Genomic DNA, 22,785 nt, shown 5'->3' on the forward strand with positions numbered 1-22,785 from the left:
TTGACCCACCCATCTGGGCCCCTCAGGACTCCAAGGCCGGAGGGGGAGCCTGGCCTCCTCTTATAGCGAGACGTAGAGACGCATCTGTCTCTGCAGTTGATGGGGTAGCTGAGCACAGGAACAAAGCAAACGGTGGCCAACACCCCGGACCAAAGGGAGGTCACTGTCCCCTTTTCCAAGGCCAAGCTCGCTCCACACTATGTCCAAAACCAAGGAATCCCTGGAGACGGGGTGCAGGGCTCTGCCAGAGGCCTAATTGGATGCAAGAAAGCGGTGGTTCTGGAGAACCGAAGTCAGCCAAATGGTTTTCACACATTCTTCAAAATATTGTCTTAACCAGGAGCAGGAGTCCACAGGGTCTGAAGGAAGCACAGCCCCCAAAGAAAGGGAATTCAACACCTTCCAGAAAGTCAGCGTCATGAGGAGAGGCAGGGCCCAGCAGTCCGGGCTTCCGGGAGCACAGGCTTCCAGAGGTCAACAATGGGGGGCGCGCAGGGATGGCCCTGGCACCTCGGCCTCTGGGTCAGTGTGGGCCTGGGCATTCCCAGGCGAGCTCTCTGAGTCAGACTGTGCCAGGGCTTTCTCCAGAACCTTCTGGAAGGCAAAGCAAACACGGATCCTCTAGGGAATGCCTTTGACCCTCCCAGCCCGTTCTGCTGATGCTCATGGCCTTGTGGGTGGAGGGGAGGCCCTGGCAGCCCTGCTGAGGGTGGGCTCCAGCATCCACAGTCACACGGCCTCAGGGAAATGGGGCCCTGGCCGGCGCCTGCCTCCATGCTCTCCCCGCTCTCTTTGTGAAGCGTTTGGGAGACGCTTTCTTATATATGGGGGAACCAGCAGAGGGCTGTGCTCCCTTGACCTGTAGGCCCTGGGGGTGGACAGGGGGCAGCCCGAGGCACAGGCAGGGAGGGGATCACTGTGGGTGGACTTGATGCTTTGTGTCGAGGACTCTGGGCAGACTTCTTGTGGACACGATGTTTTGGAAGAACTGTGGTGTCCACATGGCCAGTCGTCCAAGGTAGTGGAGAACTTCTAGCTCTCTAGGTAGGCCCCGGTCCACCGTGGGCCAAGCCCACATCCCAAAGAAAACACAGTCTGTGTCCGACTAGCAAAACGTTTCAATGTCACAAAAAGGCTGAAAGCCTGAATATGTGGTCTACAAATTTCAAGCAATAACTGTTATAGAAAAATTACAGGACACCTTGTATAGACTCGTGGAGAACATACTCTAAATGACATGTAAGAGTCACAAGCTTATGGGGCCAGGCACGGCCCCGTGAGTGTATGAATGGGCAAGTGTAGGGCAATAGGGAGTGGTAGAGCCTGTGGCTAACTGGAGACCACGTGACCCATCCAAAGACATTCCAAGTACAACACTATGCCACCAACAGAGCACATCTGTGGACACACGTGGTGCATGGGATACCAGTTTGCAACCGCTCTATAGCTGCTATGGAACAGGGACAAAGATCATGAGATAGAAGATAACTTTGAAAGGAGTTTCCAATCTATCATGAGGAGTTTTAATTGACATTACAAGGGCTGCTTCCACTGCCGGCCTCACTTGCTTCTGGACTGGAAATGGACAATGGGGTTTAATTCAGACACAGACCCTTTTTAGATGCTGCCCTTCAAGCAGAGTCTGGAGGTAGAAGCAGCTAGAAGTGGCTTCGTCTTGCTGACGGAGGTGTGGGGAGCCTGTGCATTAAGGGGGAGTCAGAAGCAAGGACACAGCAAATAATCCTGGAAAGCACAGTGCGATCTACACACTGACTCCTGGAAGCAGTTTGGGACATTTATAAGAGTAGACTGCCTCTTCTGCTTTGTGCCAAATGGGACTTGATGGGTCAGGCCGAGCCCATCTTCCATGGTCAGTGTCCCTTTGGAGACATTCCACAATGTGACCCTTGTGGAAATTCCTCCCTAAGGTGCTTTTCTCTTTCCCAGCACTTTCCATGCCTTCTTAGCACCAACCTGCTTCTGGGAGCAGGTGCAGAGCATGAGGTGGGGGCCGTGCTGAGGACGTGCGAGCATGCGGAGGCCCACTCCCCAGAGGGGCACATGGCTTGTCTCTAATCTCACCAACTGCACTTCCTTGAGGCCCCACCTGGCGGAGGAGACAAGAGCCAAGAGGAGCACAGGGACTGCGTTTACCGTTCTTTCCCATGGGGCGTGCATTAGTCCTGTGGCCACCGCAACAAAATACCACGAACTGGGTGGCTTGAAACAACAGAAATTCATTCTCTCACACTTCTGGAGGCCAGAAGCCCAAAACCAAGGTGTTGGCAGGGCCAGGCTCCCTCTGGGCTCAAGGGGAGAATCCATTCCCTGCCTCTTCCAGCTTCTAGTGGCTGCTGGCCTTCTTTGGTTTGGGGCTGCATCCTCCCGTCTCTGCCTCTGTCTCCCTCCATATGTGTGCGGGTGTCTTCTCTTCTGTCTCTTATGGGGACACTTGTTATTAGATTTAGGGTCCACCCTCATCCAGGATGATCTCATCTTGAGATCCTTAATCACATCCGCAAAGACTCTTTTTCCCAAATGTGGTCACATTCACAGGTTCTGAGGATTAGGACAGGGAACAGATCTTTTTTGGGGACCACTATCCAACCCACGATAGACATTTCTGGTGTCATTTTCAGCTCTTAAAATTCAAAACAGAAATAGAAATGATGCTTGAAGCCAAGGTTTACTTTCCTCCCCGAGGCTGGCTCCTAGCCATGGCTTTGCGTCCCGGAGGAATTCCAGAGGAACCAGGAAGGCCACCTACTTTTCCAGATAGTGTATTTATGGAACTAGAATTTCCATCCCAGGGCTTGGATAACTGTGCCTGCTATCTTGCACCTAGGCCTGGGTCACTCTGATTTCAGAACCGTCTTAGGCCATGATGTTGGAGATACTGTGGCATCAAGGTGCAAGAGGCAGCACCTCTGCGCTCAAGAGCTTAGGGTTTAGGGGCCATCTCCTCCCCGCCCCTGTCATCACCACCATATCTACAGCCTCCCTTTATAGCGCTCTGGCCTGAGACCATTTCAGGCAGCTAATTAAGAACGACAGACTGGACGGGGAGCTGGAGCAAAACGAAGAATGTTGTGACTAAGTGTCTAGGATTTCAACTTGGATTGATACGTTGACTATTGCCATGGGTCATAGGAAAGCAAAGAAAAGAAATTCTGTGTCTCTGTTGGTTTGGTCTCTGTATCTAAGCCTCATCATTGCAGAGTCAGGGAGGGTCAGAGAGAATCAAATCTCTACAACGTCTGCCATCTGCGTCTGAATATAAAATATCTGGAATAAACGGGCTTCATTGTAGCCAGGTCTAAGATGATTACAGATGGGTTTCAGGAATGTTATAAGAAATAAGAGGAAGTATAAAGTACGAGATAAGAAAACGGAAAAGTATATGGTCTTATTCCTAGGGGCTTTGCAGATGCAGCTAGGAATAGATTTCCAAGCTGAAGAGGTGAACAGCATTTCTCTTAAAGAAAGAAGGAATTCTTGGGAAATCCACTGTCGGGACCTCAGTTTGATCATATTCCATCTGTTTTGGGGCCATAAGCAAATTGGTTAATTGAGTCTCCCTTAAAAGTTGGCCCGCCCCCACTCCCATATGCACCTACACCCAGAGAACCTTCTGGAGGCTCCTGCCCCCGCCTCCCACAGTGGCCAGTCTGAGAAACAGGATTCAGAACATCTGAGCTTGGGGCCCAGCTGAGCTCTCAAGATCTGTTGGCCCGGCTTTCCTGCTGAGGTCCACCTCCCACGGTTGTCGTGAGGGTAAAATGAGGCAATGTATTCGAAAATGAACTGGAAATAGAAACGGTGTATTTTTTTTGTTAAAAAGGCAAACTGCTGAGGGAGAAGCATTGTGAAGCCTTTCTCCTTCCTGCTGCCTTTGTCTACACTCTTCAGCATTGGGTCTTGTTCCTGCCAAGGGAGTCCACTGAGGTGCAGATGTTAAGCCAGGGCAGAAAGGAGCTGCTCTCTGCACTGTCCCAGAGAGACTGGCCTCCCCACCTGGGCGAGATGGTTGTTACACAGCAGGACTGCCAGGTTCATCCCTGGCTTCATTCCTAGACAGTGTGCACAGGGCCTGACATCTGTTCCATTTCCACTTCTCAACCCCCATACAAACTGCGTGCCCATGGAAAAAATAACTAATTTTTCATTCTGATTATAAAACTAATACCTCCTCATTGTTGGAAATTTAGAAAATCAAGAAAAGAAAACAAAAATGATTTGTCACTGTATCAGTCTGATAATGAGACCTAATATGCATTGGGCCCGTTACGCACGTCGGCCACGGTTCTAAATCTTCACGTGGGGTACCTAATCCTCACAACAACCAGATGATGTAGGGACTATGATTATCTTCTTGTTATAAATGGGGAAACTGAGGCACAGGGGGTTAGGAGCTTGTCCAAGATGACACAGTTAGTTGGGGAGATGTGTGTATGTGTGTGCATACTTTTTCCTCATTAGGATTATACTCTCTGCAGTTCTGAATCTTGTCTTTTCTTCGTTTACTATTATATCATACACACTCCCAGGATACACATTCTTATCAATCATTGTTTTAACGGTTGCATAGTACTCCATAATTTATTTACCCTCCTCCCTGTTGGTGTACAGTGAAGTCTCCCCTCCCTTTTTTCCTGGATTAGAGGCAGGACTGCAATGAATCTCTTTCCACAGGAGTCTTTGTTTGCATTACTCAAATTCCCAGGGGATCAATTATTAGAAGTGAAATCAGTGTGTCAGTGGGTACGACCTTCCAACTGCTTTCCAGAAGGACCACACCAATTCACGCTTCCATCAGCACATCATAGATTAGCCAGCATCGCCCATTGTCATGTCATTATGTCTTTGAGATAAAATTCACCATTTCTACCATTTTCAGTTATTTGTAGTATATTTACAATGTTGTGCAACTGTCGCCTTTATCTAATTCCAGACCCTTTTCGTCATCCCTCGAAGAAGCCTGGTACCCATTAGCAGGCACTCCCAGCCCCAAGCAACCACTGATCTGCTTTCCATCTCTACGGATGTGTCTCTTCTGGACATTGCACATAAATGCAATCATGCAATATTTCTTTCTTTTTTAACGTTTACTGATTTGATGGATGGTATCTAGCTTTGAGTTAAACAAATGAGGTCAACATTTGTTAATCATTCATGTTTGTCCTTTGGTGAACTGTTTGTTCACGGTCTTTGCCTGTATTACTTTTAGAGTCTTAGTGTTTTTATCAGTCTGTATGAACTCTTTATATATTAAGGCCGATAAGTCCTTGACTATCATATTGGCAGCAGTTTTTCTTCTGCACTAGAATATTTTGCTAGGCTGTTAAAGTGGATGATAAAGAGCCACCTCAATGTGAAAAGAAGCCACAAAAGGCCATGGAGAGCCCAGGGAGGGTGTGGGTGGAGAGCGAGGAGGCTGTGCCTAGTGGTACAAGAGGAGAGCTGAATTTCTGTCTGTGAGCCTCCAGGGATTTCCTTCAGTGCCAGCTGGTGCAGTCACAGACTTGGCCCCTTTGGCCTCCTCCCCAAATCCCTGCTCAGGCGCCTGCTGGTTAGGGCCCTGGGGCCAGCCCTGCCTTGAGAAGCAGGAATGTCCTGGAGCTGCAACCTGGGCAGCCAGGGGTGCCTTTTCAGACTTTCGCCGGCCTTCCCTCCCTGGAGTTTAACCCAGGCTTTCTTCTCTTTACTGCCCACCCCAAGCTGCTAGCACTGTCCTCCCCTCCAGCTCTCCCCTCTGCTCCCTCGCAGGCCCTGAGGGGGTATCAGCTGGTTTATGTGCACACCGAGGCTCTGGAAATGAGCTGCTGGGCAGCCCAGAATCTGCACCCATGCATAGAAGATGGGCCCATCAGCCTAATTTTCAGGAACGACACAGTTAAGCAGAGGTTTTTCCTACAGGAGCAACAGAGGAAATTAACGGGCCCAAAGAAAACTTGGGTTAATGAGAAGAAAACATAAATGGCAATAGAGTAACAAACAGGCTCACTGTGAATACACACATGTTCTGGGGAACAGCAGATATCGGCAACAATTTGACGCTTAGTTGACTGCACTTAACTTACTATTTTGTTTAAATAAGTACACCAACCCCCGCCCCGACTCCGTCCCTCCCCCTCGCCCCCTCCCCCCGCCTACTAAGGGTTTGAGGGATAATAACATAATCGTGGCGTTTTGAAAACTTAAAGAGTAAATCTGAATTTCTCACTGTGCCAGGTGCAAACGTTGTTCGGCGGCTGTTTCCCCCAACGAAAGCAGTGACTATTAAATTAGAGTTCTTAACAAGGAGGGAGAGATTGCTCTGTGCAGCCCTCGACACGTTTGGCAAAAGTCTTGCGTGCGCGTGCGTGCAGGTGTGCGCGCGCACGCACTACGCACAAGCATGCACCTTCCTGCGGAGAAAGCCCACCCGCTCTGTGAAGTTCTCCAAGGTGTCCTTGACCCCAGAAAGGTCCACAACCAGGGCTGTAGGTCATCAGTGGGGGCAGCGTGCCCAAAGGCGGAGCCTGCTAATTGTGCCTCGGGATTCATGTCACCTTGTGCTTGCAGTGCTGGTGAAGGGCCAGGTCACCACCAAGTACTACCGGCTGCTGTCCAAGCTGGGCGGCTGGGTGTGGGTGCAGAGCTACGCCACCGTCGTGCACAACAGCCGCTCGTCCCGGCCCCACTGCATCGTGAGTGTCAATTATGTCCTCACGTAAGTCAGACGTATTTGTTCCTCTCCTTGCTCTCTCCTTCTCCCCTGTCCCTCATCAGATCGCCCGGATAAGCACCATCTCTCTCTCTCTCTTTCTGGAACTGTTCATTTGTCTCCTGTTTTGTTTTTAGTTGAACAATCTGGTCGTTTGGGAAGGTCCAGACTATTTCTGTACTCATCTTAAGGGCTAGGTGCTAGGCTGCGGTGGGAACACGGAGGAGGGAGCCCTGCTGGGGGGCATGGGTAACTTAGGAAGGGATCAGAGAGCCCAGATGAGGGGTGTGGGTGGGCAGAGGGCCCTGGGGGGCCTGCTCCTCATCTTGAGCAGGACAGAAATAGCATGCATGGCCCCGACCAGGAATGCAAACTTGTGCTCTCCCTGCCCACAGACATTTGGGTCACCCTGCGTACTCCACTGGGGACAGGGGTTATCTCCCATTTTTTCCCTGTCTTCCTATATAGCCTGTTGCAAATGATGGTAACTATTTGGCCCCTTTAAAACCCCAGAAGGTCAAGTTCAGTCTCAAATACTTTTAAGACCAAGATAAGGAACAGGACCTAAGTCTACCTGGGACCATCTATTACTCTCTGGCCACCGTGGCTATTGTATGTTAAGCCCCCGTGCACCCAGCTCTGGCCCTGAACTTGAGATCCTTGCAGTTCCAGCAGCCCCACCCTGCAGGGTCCTCGTGTGTGTTCTAATGCGGTAGGATTTAGGCTGTCAGTTCACTGGTGGAATGACTGCCAGGTCCCTGGTTTTTGTTTGTTTTTAGAAGTGGAGTGATTTTAACAGAACTGTATGGGAGAAAGCATTTTAGCCCCTTAATGATTCTTCCTGAGCAAACAGGTGGGGGCTGGTACTTTGGGTGACTTGCCCTCCCATGAACAGGACCACGCCTAGCTGGCCTTTTAGGGCAGAAATGAGCCCCTGGGAGCCAGGCTCCTGGCCCTCAAAGGTTCCCCCACCCACGCCTCCTTGAGTCCTAAATAGAGAAGCAGCCTGGCCACAGATACTCACTGATCAATAGTGTTTCTTTCCTAGTGGTCCAGGGTATCCCCAGGAAGTGTGTTTGGGGCCTTATGGGATCGGAGAGGGCCCCCGCAGCCTCCCGCTATTCCTGCCAAATAGCATGAACCGCACTCAGCATTTCCTGGGGTCGCCGAGCCCCGGGGCTGTGGAGCGGCTTTTATGAGGGTGAGACGTCCTTCCCTCACATCCCAGCTCCATGAATGATACACCGGAGCTCTGCGAATGACCCGGCTCACGGGATGGTGTCAGGAAAGCCGGCGTCCCCCACAGCCGTTGGACGTAACTTGTCCCACTCTTGCTTCCCAGGGACATTGAATACAAGGAACTGCAGTTGTCCCTGGACCAGGTGTCCACATCGAAGTCCCAGGACTCCTGGAGGACCACCTTGTCTACCTCACAAGAAACTAGGAAATTAGCTAAACCCAAAAATACGAAGATGAAGACGAAGCTGAGAACAAACCCTTACCCCCCACAGGTAACACACGTGGCCTGCAGGGGCGGGGGCGGCTGACATCTGTCCGGGGGGTCGGGACACCCGGGCACTTTAAGGAATGACGAGCCTCTGATTGCCTAGCAGGGGTCTCCCTGCCTGGAAGGTTCCCTGTGGAGCAAGGCTAAATCCCACTGAGACGTGCCGCCCACATGACATCTGGGCACAGTGGGCAAAGCAAACTTGGGGTGGACCAGTCGGGTTTAGGGAAAAGAAGACTAATTGGAAGGCTAGAGTCCCCGTAAATGTGGATCAGAACACCAGTGCATTGTGTTTGTATAGCATTTTTTTTTTTAATGAAAACCTTCCCTTTTTTCTTTTTTAAAGTAATTTGCAACCTCTCAGAAATAGCAAGTGGCTACGTGCATCTGATGTGTTGTCAGCTCAGGGCAGAGAGTTCTCATTCCATCCAGGGGGCGGGTCACTGGGGTGCTGTTTGCCATGCACCTGTCCCCAGTGGGACCTCGGCGTGGTGGCCAGGGTGGGTCCAGCCCTGGGATGGGGTTGGGCACTCTAGGATTGGTTCTTGTGAGGCTGGAGGGCAGTTTACCACCGGCCCCTTCATCCGTCTTCTCCGCCATGCAGCAATACAGCTCATTCCAAATGGACAAACTGGAATGCGGCCAGCTCGGAAACTGGAGAGCCAGCCCCCCGGCGAGCGCTCCGGCTCCCCCAGAACAGCAGCTCCATTCAGAAGGCAGCGACCTTCTGTACGCTCCATCCTACAGCCTGCCCTTCTCCTACCATTATGGACACTTCCCTCTAGACTCTCACGTCTTCAGCAGCAAAAAGCCGATGCTGCCGGCCAAATTCGGGCAGCCCCAAGGATCCCCGTGTGAGGTGGCACGCTTTTTCCTGAGCACGCTACCGCCCAGCGGCGAATGCCAATGGCATTATGCCAACCCCCTAGTGCCTAGCAGCCCGTCTCCAGCTAAAAGTCTTTCTGAGCCGCCGGGGAACACTGCTCGGCACAGCCTCGTGCCAAACTACGAAGGTGGGTCATGTTTGCACGGGGGGAGGGGACAGGACTGTGAACAGCGGCCGTGGCGGCGGTGGGTGGCAGATGGAAAAAGGATCCTTACACTTTGGGCAGACTTTTCCTTCTTCTGCTTCTAAGTAGGAATTGCTACACTTTCCTGCTCTCAGTGCGAGTGCTGATTAAAGCTAGCTGACCGAGTCCGTGCGCCTTGTGGGCACTAGTGACCGTGTAAAGGGCAGAGGAAACCGTGTTCACCACCCTCCATAAAAATCCTGGCCTGCTTGCTCCCCAAAAGGGAGACAAAGTGGTTTTCAGAACCAGCTCCCGTGAACCGAGAATGCCCCAGTTGCATTTATTTTACAAGATTACTTTCCACCCCACACAAAATGAATATGAATGTATTCTCATATTCATATACTATATTTTCTTCCCATGCCAGTTTTCAGAGTGGGGAAAACAGTGGTGGAAATTCATGGGCTCAGGGACAGAAGTGCCACTCACCAACCCAGGGCAAATAACATAAACCGGCCCCAGGACTCAGTTTCTTCATCTGTAAAAGGTCGTCATAAGCGGGGGGATATGCCTATCCCAGGGCTTGGCACATAGTAGGTGCCTGCCCAGCACATGCTAGTTCAACAACAGAGAGACAGGAATGGCTTTCCAGCCAGCTCCTCCTGGTGGCGGGCAAGCAAAGGTCCTCTGTGGAGGTGCCACCAGCTGCCCCAGGCCCAGACAGACTTCTGTTTGCTCACTGGGCCAACCGCAGGCAGAGGGTAGAAGGTGGGGGTTGAGGGTTAGCTGTGAGAGGTGTACTCCTGTTTCACCCAGACCTAACTCCTGCTCGGAGTGTAGACCAAGATGGTGCAGATGTCCTGTGGGGCCACTAAGTGCCAGGTAAATGTTCCATGCCCCAGAAGGGAATCACCCGCTTGAAGAGGTGGGCTGCCTGGAGCCCCCGCTCCCACCTCTAGCTTTCTGTCTCTCTTTGGAGGGAGTAGGGCTCTGTGCCTCCTCACGCTGCTTTGGGACTCTCTCGCTGTGTGCTGTGCCCCAGGCTTCACGAAGCTGTGAGATACATTTCGTCTCCGAATACGAGCAGAGGACTAGAGCACGGGAGCGATCTAACCCTCTTGGAGATCCAGGCCGTGTTTCTCAGAAGCAGCTAACTTAAGAAAAGAACAGACCTGAGGCCGGGGCACTGCAGCCCTGCCCTTTGGCCTGGACATGGCCCAGCAGCCACTGGTTCCTCAGATTAGGATCCCCAATACCAGTCAGGGCAGTGGGTCCCTCAAATAACCCAGGAAGGGATCTCCCCCAACAGCCAAGGCAAGAAAGACAAAGCCAAGGGTTTTGAGAAAGCTGAAAATATCATCCACTTGAGATTGACTTCAAGGACTTATTTTTCTGTGTGTGTGGAAGTCGGCCAATGATAGAACACACCATATTTGATTTTTTTAAATTATTATTTTGAAAGTGAAAGAGGTTAATAACCACCTCATTTGTCACACACTTGGTAAAAAAGGGACTAAAGGTGCTAATTTGGGGCAATTTGTGATCAACTTCTTAGTCTTTCTGGTATTAAAGGTCTTAAGGTAAAAAACATAAGGAGCTAATCGATTGCAGGCATCTCATTAGGGAGGGTGGTTATTGCTTTAATTATGACAATACTAAAGGGCAGAGTGATTATACTCCACCCTCCCCACTGAGGGATAAGCAAAAAAGGTCAGGGCAGACTGGGACCACGTAAACACAAGGCCCGTGGAAGCCTCTAGACCAATATGGTAGCCACTAGCCAGGTGTGGCTATTGAGCGTTGAAATGTGGCTAGTGCAATGAGATGTCCTCTAAGTGCCTGCACTGCATTTCAAAGACAGAAACAATAAAATACCTCAATTTTAAAACACTGATTAGACACTGAAATAATATTTTGGATATGGTGCATTAAATTAAGTGTACTGTTAACCTCACTTCCACCTGCTCCTCCTCGCTCTTTAATGCGGCTACTAGACCATTCCAAACTGCATCTTGCCACCGGACAGCGCGGGCCTGGGACGCACGAGGGGACGGGGCGATGGCGGCTCCGTGGGTGGAGCGCGTGGGCGGCGCGGGTGGCGGGGCACCGAGGGGTGGTGATGGTGGCGGCGCCCGGGCCCCCCGCGTTGGTGTGGCATTGGGCGTGTCTCCTTCCTTCCCCGCGCGCGGGCGTCTAACGTGTCGCCTGTCCCCGCAGCGCCCGCCGCCGCCGCCGCGCGCAGGTTCGGCGAGGACACCGCGCCGCCACCGCCGCCGCCACCGCCGCCGCCGCCGAGCTTCCCGAGCTGCGGCCACTACCGCGAGGAGCCCGCGCTGGGCCCGGCCAAGGCCGCCCGGCCGGCCGCCCGGGACGGGGCGCGACTGGCGTTGGCCCGCGCGGCGCCCGAGTGCTGCGCGCCGCCGGCCCCCGAGCCCCCGGGCGCGCCGGCGCAGCTGCCCTTCGTGCTGCTCAACTACCACCGCGTGCTGGCCCGGCGCGCGCCGCTCGGGGGCGCTGCTCCCGGCGCGCCCGCCCTCGCCGGCGGCCCCCGCGGCCCCGAGGCGGCGGCCGGCGCGCTGCGGCCCCGGCCCCCCGGCCCCGCCGCCCCGCCCGGCGCGCCCCTGCCGCACTACCTGGGCGCCTCGGTCATCATCACCAACGGCAGGTGACGCCGGCGCCGGCCGCGGGGGCCCGGGGCGTCCCGCCGCGCGCGGGGCTGCCCGCAGGGGGAAGCCACAGGCCAGGCCTCTGGGGCTCCTGTTTCCCCAAGTCCAGCCGACTGCAGAGGGGCGCGCTGTATATGCACGGTTTAAATTAATTTATACAGAGACAACTATTTTAATAGGACTCCGAAGCCGCCTTTTAGATTTGTACCGTAGCGCCCATGAACGCCGCTGGAGAGGGCTGGCACGGCGACGCTGGGAGACGCGACCGCCAGACCTTCGTGCTCCGAGGGCCGGGGTTCTGAACGGGCAGAGCTGGGCGTCCCCCGCTTCCCACGTGTGACCTCAAACTGCCCCGTCTCTGGGGGGACTTGGTTTCCTCATTTTGAAATCAGACTCGCGCCTCTTGCCTTGTCCCCGATGCTGTCACGGTCCCACTGGGGGACCGAAGGGGTTTCCACTCCACGAGTATCCTCCGCTTTAAGGAGGAAACCCCACCCGGATAAAGTCAGACATGCCAGGCGGGCGGCAGACCTGGATGGAGCGCCCTTTTAGATTCTGAAGTCAAGGCAGATCCTGATGAGTTAAGTCCAGCGAATACAACTCCCGCTGTCTTTAAAAGACGTTCATGAGTCTCATTAAAAGTTGTTTTAATTTAACCCTTTCTTCAATACAAAAAACAAGCTGAAGACCAAGGGGAACATGGTTGTGTTTCACAAGTACACGTACAAGCGCATACTTCCTCCTAGCCTATGAACTCTTGATAACACCAAGAACAGCACCTTCGGAATGTATTGAATAGGCATTAAATGCAAAAAATATATAGAGAGCGCCAGATATTTTATGAAAATGACATGTGGATGAGTTAGGTGCCCAAGGCGATTGGCTACCCGGGTCAAGTGATTACAAAATTCCCCTGGCCCACACAGACCCCTAATTCCCTAGGCTCGTGTTTGCTACAAGTAGTGCTAATAAAGTTAGTTAAATTGCATGTGCAATATGGAAAATTGTCAATGGACTGCGCCTCGTGAGGAAAACCTGCTAAAGGGATGTAATGAAAATGATGTGTACATTTTCTTCAGCATTTTCTGCATTTTATACATAGCAAGAAAACTCCATATGAATGTGTCATGTGTAACAGATAAACAAATCCTTTTATAAAGCGCCAGCAGTGTTTTAAAAATAAACTTCCATTGATTTTTGTTTGATTTTTATATTTTTGCCTCAAGATTTCACCATTTCAAAATCCTCTCATGGCTCTGAAACTCTGAAGCGGATCAGTGCATCAAACTGCCATCTTTCAATTTGCTCCACACTATAAACACACCATCATTTTGCCGCTTTTTCAAAAATGGTTTACTTTTAGGAACTCCACCTTTCTGAGCAGAAAGGCTTTTCAGAAATGTCTTTAATTCATCGTTCTAGACTCAAAGTGCACTTACATCGACTGTTCTCAAAATGTGAAATGATTTGTTGCCCACCCAGTGTCATATGAGGACCTGCCCCACTCCCTCACATGGTGTCGGTTCCCTTATGGTACAATTTGCAAATTAAGGAACATGCGTTGTGCAGTGAAAGGGCTGGGTCATAAGCGTCGGATGTATACACTCTATCCTGCACTTACCTGTACCTCATTAGGAGCTCTTTGAGTGTGTGCATACACAAAATAAGCCTGGGGTATTATTTTTTATGCTCACGAGTCTCGTAGTTAAACCATGATTCCTGGAAAGTGCAAGTTTGAGGAGCAGGCGCTATCACCTGACATTTTTGAATAAAGAACTGCAGTATGCTTTTCTGTCTACCTTGTTATTAACCATTGGGGGCTATATTTAGTAAATACAAATCTTGAAGCCTTTCGGAGCAGTTTAAGATCAAAGGTTACTCTGAATAAAACCGTTATGTATCTATTTTTTTTGGTGAGGAAGATTGTCCCTGAGCTAGCATCTGTGCCAGTCTTCCTCTATTTTGTATGTGGGATGCTGCCACAGCATGGCTTGATGAGTGGTGTGTAGGTCCTTGCCTGAGATCCAAACCTGTGGATCCTGGGCTGCCAAAGCAGAGTAGTGGAGTGCACGAACTTAACCACTGTGCTACCTGGCTGGCCCCAGATGGTTTATAAATTTACAAATGATAGCGTAAATAAGCTTAACATGAGTGTGTATGTACTTGAAAAATAAAACATGTACTAGAGAAAACTTCCTTGTCTAAACACACATCACGGTTTTCATAGCCTAGAACAGGAAGGCAGATTCCTACACGAGCCGGCTTCCAGGCGGCCAGCAGCTCAATGCAAAGTTAACAGCAGTTTCTATGGCAACCTAATATTGTTACCTCCCTCTTTAAGAGTCTGCACATTTAAGCTGGGGATATCGTTTCTTGACTTCTGTGAGGCTCTGGCAGGGGAAGAGGAAGCATTTTAATAAATATGCCTCCCTTTCACAAAAAAAGAAGAAAAAGAAAAATCTCAGTGAGTCCTAACATGTTGACAAAAACGCCAGATCAAATGGATTTGAGAAATAAGCCCAGTTCAAGACTGGCTCGGCCCTCCATGGCCTCCCAGGGAAAGGAATTCCTTTATGTTCATGGAAGCCCTTTCTAGAAAGGCGATTCCATTCATACCTTTGTAGAGAAGTGAACAGGGTGTGAAGGGCTGCTCACCCCCCACCTCCTTGTCCTTTTAAAGTCCGATGGGCCACGCCTTCCTCCCTCGGACCCTAACCCTAAGGGTGGGAGAGCAGTATCCCGTCAATGACTCCTGTATAAAGTCCACCCAAAGTTGTAATTTGTTCTAACTGTAAGACAGTTAAGGTAGACTGTGGGGGCTGCTATGGATAAAATGGAATAAAAACATCTTCAAACAGACACCAGAAAATTACAGTAGCTTAAACTTTTAGTGAATTGTACCGCTTGCGTTATCTAAAATGCATTATTCAAGCAGTTCCTAAACTTAAGTATGAGATCTCAGGTTAAAATCTTGGGGAGAAAACTGTTGAGACGAAAGTCAAGCAGTGTTCACAAAAGAATAAGAAAAGTTTTACAAGAACAAAATCTGTTCCTATGTTAAACTTGTTATTACGTTAAATTTATTTTCAAGTCTAAAAACACATTAAATTGTGATTTAATTTTTTTCTCACTTCAGTTTAAAAGGCTTATACTTTTGGGTTTTGCTGACTTTCATTCTTTGGAGCAATAAGATTTCTCTTTTGTATGATGCATAATACATTTGTCAAAAATACATCAAAAAAGAAAGGAAAAAAGCACCCAGTTTCTTAATACTTAGAAATACATACATATTCCTTACTATGTAAAACTATTTATTTTGTAAAAATGTTTAAATATGAATAAAAATACTGTAACCAAAAGTACTTGCTTATTTTTAAAAATGAAATTTGTGGTAAAAATAAGAACAAGCCCAAACTATATAGAAAGTCAAAGTTTATTTTGGTAGACTTGCTTTTTATAGGCATTGGTTTAAAGTAATTCCTTTTCAGAGATGAATCTTTGAAAAGCTAAAAATGCAAAGGTTTACACTTTCTTTTATTTCAAATATGCATAGTAATTACCCAGGAATAAGGATGCTCAGTTTTCTGCCGGTTCAAAGCAAACAAATCTAGAGAATAAGCCTCAAATGCCTCCTTTTTGCATTCTGAAAGTGTTGGGTGAGGCTGGCTTCTCTCTCGCTCCCAGACTAGGGTGGGGGGTGACTAAGTAGGCCTCCCCGTGTCCCCGTGTGTATGTGGGGGGTGGGGAGTTGGAGGCTACGGGCTTCCCCCACCTGGGCCTGTGCACCCCCCGCTCATCTGGCCACTCGCTCCCACAGCAGGCAAAGTCAGCATGCTGCATCAGCGAACCCACCGACTGACACCGAACACAAATCCTACTTTGCCCACACCCTGAGAACGCAGCCAGGATTCCCAGTGCCAAGGAGCACTGCTCTGGTCGGGAGACAAGGAAGCCCAGCTGCTGCTGTCCTGTTTTAGGGGCCTTTCTCCAAGAGTTCCTCTGAAATCTGCTATAAGCCAGAAGGGAGGATGTCTTGCCTTTTACATAACCTGGGAGATGCTCAATGCACAGCCTCTAAACTGGGGGATAATTCAGCGTCCTAGAAGCACATGCCAGTCCTGTGCTTAGGTTAGTTTCGTTGCTGTGTTTTAAAGATTAAGAAGAAAATGCAAGATTTTCTGTTAAGACTTTAAAGTTCCTTGAGATCGTAGATTGCCGGGTACAGAAACGCCCCAAATGGATGAGTGTATCGGTTTCCCTAATGCTAACAGCTGTAAGTAAAATGCCTTTATTCAGCTGCTCTATATGAAGCAGAATTTCAAAAGTCTTTGGTAAAATCAGGTTTATGAAAAATGCGGCATCTGCTTCAAGTCCGTTCTATCTCCCTTAAGACAAGTGGATGTCGGCACAAGAATGGTCTTAAAAGCACAGAGGCAAAGCAATCTGCCCCGAACATCTCCATCTGCTTTGACGTGGCCACACGTCATTAGTTTTAATTTACAGAAAGGAAATTAAATGATAACATTTTTTTCCCCAAAGCAGAACTGTCTAGAATAGAACTTCAGCTTAAAACAAAACATGTTTTTCATTAAATAACCCCCCAAAGAAATTCAAAAAGTCTTGATGGCAGCTCTGAGAGATGACTTGCCTTATATTACAAAGTTTGAGAAATGAAACTTGCAACATTAGCCTGGAGATCTTTCTTCTCGATGATATTTTGCAGATGCCCTCTCAAGGGTGAGTCCATTTTGTAATTTTGGGGTGGTATGGACTTTTATTTAAACTTGTCACTAATTCCACAGGAAGATTTGGGCATTTAGGAGAGTGATTTTTTTTTTTCCTTTTTTAGAAAAATAATTCTAATTGAAGCCTTATTTGCAAAAATTACTTTTGAACTTCTTTTAAAGTTACACTTCCAAAAAACACATATTGGGTTGGTGTACTTAACTAAACATGTTATTTTTTTCCTTCCTATGGGGCTGCCTGTGCCTGGCTAAAGGTAGACAGATTTTATACTGAAAACCACAAGTTTCTGGAATTAGCCTGACTGGGTAAGAACTGGATAAAGATGGTGCTGGTGTACAATGAGGGGATTTTGTTTAAAGCTGAGAGTTCCATCAAGTTTTCTTTCCACTAATTTCAGTTGGGACTGGCAGGAAGAGAGAAAAGTGGACAAAAATGGGCCTTTTAAGGCTGAAAAGTAATGTGTATGATTCAGAAGTTCAACACAGATAGGAGTTACATGGAAAAAGCGTGGAGTCCATCTGGAAATAGCAAGTGCGTATCAAAAGGCTTCCTTTCTTTTGTTCTTCCGTGGAAAACTTAGGGCATCAGAGTCTGAACATCTTTTAAAGCTTCACATACACACACACACACACACATCCTCCCTCCTAAATGATGGCATTCAGTATCAGTAACATTTTCTCGCGCGGCAATATAGGAAAAAGGGGCAAAAAAATTAAGACTTACGAATAAAATGCCACATACTTCTACATTCTGTGTACTGCACAGTCTGGCAGGAACGCTCCCCATTTCAAAGCAAGCCTGAAACTGGCTTAAAAGCTCTAAATCCTCCCTTGCATGCGGTATGAGAGCGAGACTTCATCTCCAGCTGTTAGAGCCAAACCACCCACCCCCACATCCAGGCAATGCCTAATCAACGCTTTAAGGATCTTGAACTTGATCTCATCACTTCAGAGTAGGCAGTAAATTTAAACTTATGAAAGGAGAGCTCGTAAATTAACGTCAAAGTAATGAACTGATTTCCTGGACAAGATCATTGCAACCGTACCAGCTAGACGCATCTCTGTAGGCATTCAGACGCTGTTATTGGACCCCAAACCACGAGGCCGAGAGGAACTCTTCGGAACTCTACCTTCTCTTTTCTTCGTTAACAAAAAAATAAATAAAATGACTAAGTGATGATGTATGTTCCTGTAGGAAAACACCTCCCTGGATGCTTATAAACAGTGTTACCATACCTCTAATTCACCACTAGCCTAGGCTGGAGAGCTTTTTTTGATTTATCTTTTAATAGTCTAGGGATAAAGGTCTTCACTACTGGGAAACCTTTGCATTATTCCATTCTGTTTCCATGTATAAACCTTTTTTTTTTTTTTTTTTTCCGGCCAAGAAACACACATCAAAGCTCAAGGGAGAGAACAATTTCACACCTATGGTGGGGCTTTACCTGAACTAAATCTTCCACTTGTCAACCCTCTACTCCAGAACATCTTCAAATAAAATGATAGCAGACAGAACAAAATTAAAGAATTAAACAGATTAATTGGAGGGAGAAAAAATTTGCCTGCAACTCTAAATTAGTTTTCCAAATCCACGGGCTGCAGAAATTCAACTGGAATGCTTCTCTGGGGGTTCTGCACTTCCGTCACCCCCGGCTCATCTCAGCTGCTGCCCTCTCTGCCCTCTCTCCCGCAGCCCAGCCCAAGCAGCAGGCCCAGTGAGCAAGGACGGCAGGCCCGGGGCTGTCTCTGTCTCTCTGTCTTCCTGGAGACGGGGACTACCGCTGTTTAGGGATGATGAGGTTTCTCAGCATGTCAAAGGAGTTGCCATCCGGATGCACGGTCACCACCTCGCCACCCTCCTGGTGAACCAGAAGGAACCCAGAATCATCTAGGCCGACTATCGACACCGTTGGCCCCTCGGAGCTTCCGAGCCGGACTTGCTGAGCACTGAAAATAAAGAAGAGCATAGTCACTGGGAAATGGAATGCAGTGGCCCGAGATGATTAGTTAAGCAATTACCCATTATGCAAAGGGATTTGGGGATGGTGAGGGAGGGGGCTCGGCTAGATATGGGTAAACTGCTCTGACTGGCACTGCTCCCACATGAATGGCTCTGGTAACTACTAGAATAACTGGGATGATGCAAAGTCCAACAGGGAGTCAGGAATTTCTTCTCTTATAAATGACGTCACTCCTCCTAATTGTGTTCCTCTGGGATGGCGACTTGACCACTTCCTCATCTTCTAGCACTTCTAAGAAACCTGTACAACTCTCTAGGTTTTTCAGCTGAGACTGGGGGAAAAAGAAGCTGAGTTGAAAAGATAAGCTTTATTTTATAAAACAAACTTGGGTGGTATCAACTATAAGTTAAACTCATTCTAAGACTACTTCTTTCGAATATTTTCCAACTGTGCTTGTTGAGTTAGATCCTTGTCAACAATTTTTAAAGTACAGAACTCCCCCTCCCCAAATATTTACTTTGAAGAATTTCAAACCTACAGAAAAGTTGGAAAAAATAGTACAACGAACCTTAGATTCCCTTCACTTATATTCACACCAACTGATAGCATTTTCCATGTTTGCTTTCTCTCTTCACACACACACACACACACACACACACACACACACACACTTCCATGCTTTTTTTGCTGACATTTAAAAATAAGTTGCAGGCATCAGGACACTTCGTAGTTAAATATTTCAGTATGTATCTCTTAAGAATAAAAACAATCTCCTACAAAACCAGAATACCATTAGCACCCTCAAGAAATCTAATCTCGATACAATACCTTATCTAATACACAGTCCATGTTCAAATTCCCCCACTGCCCCATAAAGAGCCTTTGTGGCTGCTCCCTCCCATCCAAGAGCTAATTATGAATCACACACTGCATTTAACTGTCACGCCTCTTACGTCTTCTTTAAGGTCAAACAAGAGAGTAAAGATTCTCCCACCTTCTTTTTATTTTTGGTTTTTTGAGACATTTTGAACGGTGGAGGCCTCTTCTGTACATCACTGCTTCTCAAACTTTCCATGCCGGAGAATACCCAGGAGCATTTGTTAAAACATAGACGCTGGGCCCCAGCCTCAGAGTTTTTGGGTTAGGAGGTCCAGGGTGGGCCTCAAGAATCTGCTTTTCTGGGGCCAGCCCCGTGGCCGAGTGGTTAAGTTGTGTGCTCCGCTTTGGCAGCCCAGGGTTTCACCGGTTCACATCCTGAGCGTGGACGTGGCACCACTCATCAGGCCATGCTGGGGCGGCATCCCACATGCCACAACTAGAAGGACCCGTAACTAAAATATACAACTATGTACTGGGGGGATTTGGGGAGAAAAAGCAGAAAAAAAGACAAGGAAGATTGGCAACAGTTGTTAGTTCAGATGCCAATCTTTAAAAAAAAAAAGAATCTGCTTTTCTAACAAGTTCCTAAGTGAGGCTGCTGCTGCCACCTGGGGATCTCACTCTGAAAACCACTATTATCTAGAATGTTCTATGATTTACATTGTCTATTTCCTTACATTAGATTCAGCTTAAACACGCTGGGCAGGAAACTCTCTAGGGATGTTGGGTCCTCCCCACTGCATCCCACCAGGAGGCACGGCGTGCCAGTCCCTCCTGTTACTGGTGATGCTAACTCGCTCAAGGTGCGGTCCACCAGGTTTCTCCATCAGAAAGGTAAATAGCCATGCTCTAGACCAGTGCTTAGTTTCTCGGTTTAAGATACTGAACTATTTACTTAATAAGGAATTTTAAAAGAATGAAGATGAGCCAACACTGACCTGTGTACCCAATATTTATAATAAAGGGGAAGAACGCCATTGGGCCCTTTGTCCTGAAACGTGTCGATGAGTTTCTCCAGCACGGTCACAGTCCTGGCGATGAGGAAATCAGTTCTTAAGGGCTTCAGGTCTGTCCCGTGTTGCCTGTTGTATTCTAGGATGAGATCGTTGATGCATATGGTAGGGTTACTGTTAGTCACGTTAAATCCACAGCCTGGACAAAAACAAATAATTGAAAAACATGAGCAGCTCCACCTATTGATGGCATCACAGCTTGCTCTCAACCACCCGGAAAAAGTTACAGCGTTTACTGACAACTTCCTGAGTCACTTCAAATTGACTGTCTCTGGCCACTTAAAGAATAATATATCTTTGAGACATCTTCCTTTTCATGTTTCTTTATTATCCTTGTTCAAACTACGACCATGCCAACCTTACTGCCAATAAGTTGGAAAAAAGCAAGCCACGTTGGGTTCAATTAAACAGAAGCTATGAACGGGACAAAATCTCTTAGAGTCGCTTCTGAAGCAATGCCACCTCGTGTGGTCTAGCTAGGAATTGTAACTCCACACTGAGCCCAATATAAAATAAAATCTCTTCTTTCTTTTCCTACTGGAATAATAGAACACACGCTTGAAAATAAAGAATGTTACTCAGGTCTTAAGGATAAACTCTGGATTCAGAGATTTCAAACCTTGGTCAAGGCATAACCCAAGAACACATCTTTTAATACTTTATCCTTGGAAGTCTTCGGTGCTAGGGTTACGCTGTTGGCGAGGGGCCAACCCATGTTCAGTGGCTCTTTTACAGGCTCCCAAACCGAGGCTTCGGGAGAGTGAGTTACCAGCAGTGGGGCCTGAATAGGCTTATCTCTGCTGTTACTTAATATCACCATCCCCTCCGGGAGAGGTTAGCGTCTTCCGAGAAGCCGACCCTCAGTCTTCAGCAGGGCCATGAATCAACCAGAAAGAAGTCTTCAATAAGAAATGAAATACTGCAGGAACTAGGCAGTAAGACGACTGTGTTTTCAGTGCCTCTGAGAAAAAAAATGCCCCAGATACTCGCCTCAGATAGAACGATGACAGTCACAGTAACGGTATTCTTTGGTAAATGTTCTGAGCCATTTTCAGGGTGAAGGGAAGGACTGATTGGCCTCAGATTCCCCCCCACCCCCACCCCCAGTATGCTGGCTATTAAAATACAAAGCAATGTAAATTACATCTGAAACAAAAAACAAGTAACTATAGCAACAGGGACAGAAACTCCAGTTGTTCATCTGTTCATTCCTCCAACAGCATACACAATAGCTGAGGCACCTATGGAGCGTAAGGTATTAAATTAAGGGTGTATGGCACTGAACAATCTCCCCTGGATTCAGAGAACTCAAAGTCCTGGGGAAAATAGCAACATTGACTACTGTCAACTTAGGCTGTGTCTTTCAAAGGCCCACAGAGCACCCGTGTTGGTGACTTTGAATCTTTCCCCAAAGATGCCCCCCGCCACCCTCCCACCACCTCCCATGGCCTTAAAAATTTAATAAAAGCTCTAGATTCTCCCCAAGGAAAATGTTTACTTCCCCTGCCCTGACAGAACTCCTTAGCTCCCCTGAAGCCATCCTGAGGCCTCCTGATGTCTGTGGGCTCTACTCAGGAATCTCTGCATTTGGCACAATTACTCATTTAAAGATGGGGAATGGAGCTCTGAGGATATGAAGCAGCTTGCCCAGAATAATATTGCCAGTGGGTTGCAGAGCTGGGAACACAAGCCTTGTGTTCTTTGGCTGGCACTTCCAACACACGGTCACATGTTTTCTGTCTATTACTGATTTTTGAACACCAATCAAGTCCTCCTGGGCATTAGGGAAAAGCTGACGCTTGGATGCCCAGGGGCCTAAGAACTTTTGAAACTGCTTTGAATCCATCTCCTCGCCTGATACGGACGTGCTGCAGTGAAACGGCCATTCTCTACCCGACCTTGACCAGCCTGGTGCTTCTTTTGAAGGTCAAAAAGAAGGCAACTTTTTCACGGCCTGGGAAGGTCAAATGAAGAGTGCAAGACCACCAGGAGATCCATCCTTGAAATCAACTTTCTTTTCTTATTATAAATTGGTACATTAAATGTCTATCTTCACCACTCCTAATTCAAGGAGAAGCACAGTGGGGAGAGGTGTAAGAAAATGCCTGATTGATGTGAAACCAATTTGGTGGTTTCCATGGCCGCAGATAGGAATGCTAAACCCCTCAAAGGGCTTTCAACCAGTCTGGCCTGTTTCACATACATATTCTGTTCTCTAACTCAAGACTCATGGCAAAAGTAATCCCAGATGATAATCCACTTCCCCCAGTGTAGCCATGTATAAACCATTTTTATTTA

At 48.2% G+C, this 22,785-nt stretch overlaps 2 protein-coding genes across 10 annotated transcripts in view; one reads left to right on the forward strand and one right to left on the reverse strand.

The window, feature by feature from the left end:
- SIM2 (SIM bHLH transcription factor 2) overlaps positions 1-13,083 on the forward strand; it is a 48,257-nt gene extending 35,174 nt beyond the window's left edge. The window contains exons 8-11 of the mRNA XM_070597634.1: positions 6,565-6,712; positions 8,049-8,217; positions 8,818-9,226; positions 11,441-13,083. Coding sequence (XP_070453735.1) covers positions 6,565-6,712; positions 8,049-8,217; positions 8,818-9,226; positions 11,441-11,892 — 1,178 coding nt within the window. The 3' untranslated portion in view covers positions 11,893-13,083. The remainder of the gene's footprint in view (positions 1-6,564; positions 6,713-8,048; positions 8,218-8,817; positions 9,227-11,440) is intronic.
- A 2,221-nt stretch (positions 13,084-15,304) lies between these two features.
- Positions 15,305-22,785, reverse strand: part of HLCS (holocarboxylase synthetase) — a 199,786-nt gene continuing 192,305 nt past the window's right edge. For all 9 annotated transcript variants that reach the window (XM_008519338.2, XM_070597628.1, XM_070597629.1 and 6 more), the window contains 2 exons: positions 20,413-20,626; positions 15,305-18,581 (listed from right to left, as the gene is read on the reverse strand). In XM_008519338.2, the coding sequence (XP_008517560.1) occupies positions 18,410-18,581; positions 20,413-20,626 (386 nt within the window). In that variant the 3' untranslated portion in view covers positions 15,305-18,409. The remainder of the gene's footprint in view (positions 18,582-20,412; positions 20,627-22,785) is intronic.

The sequence above is a fragment of the Equus przewalskii genome, chromosome 27 (genome assembly GCF_037783145.1).
Source record: "Equus przewalskii isolate Varuska chromosome 27, EquPr2, whole genome shotgun sequence".
NCBI classification, from domain to species: Eukaryota; Metazoa; Chordata; class Mammalia; order Perissodactyla; family Equidae; genus Equus; species Equus przewalskii.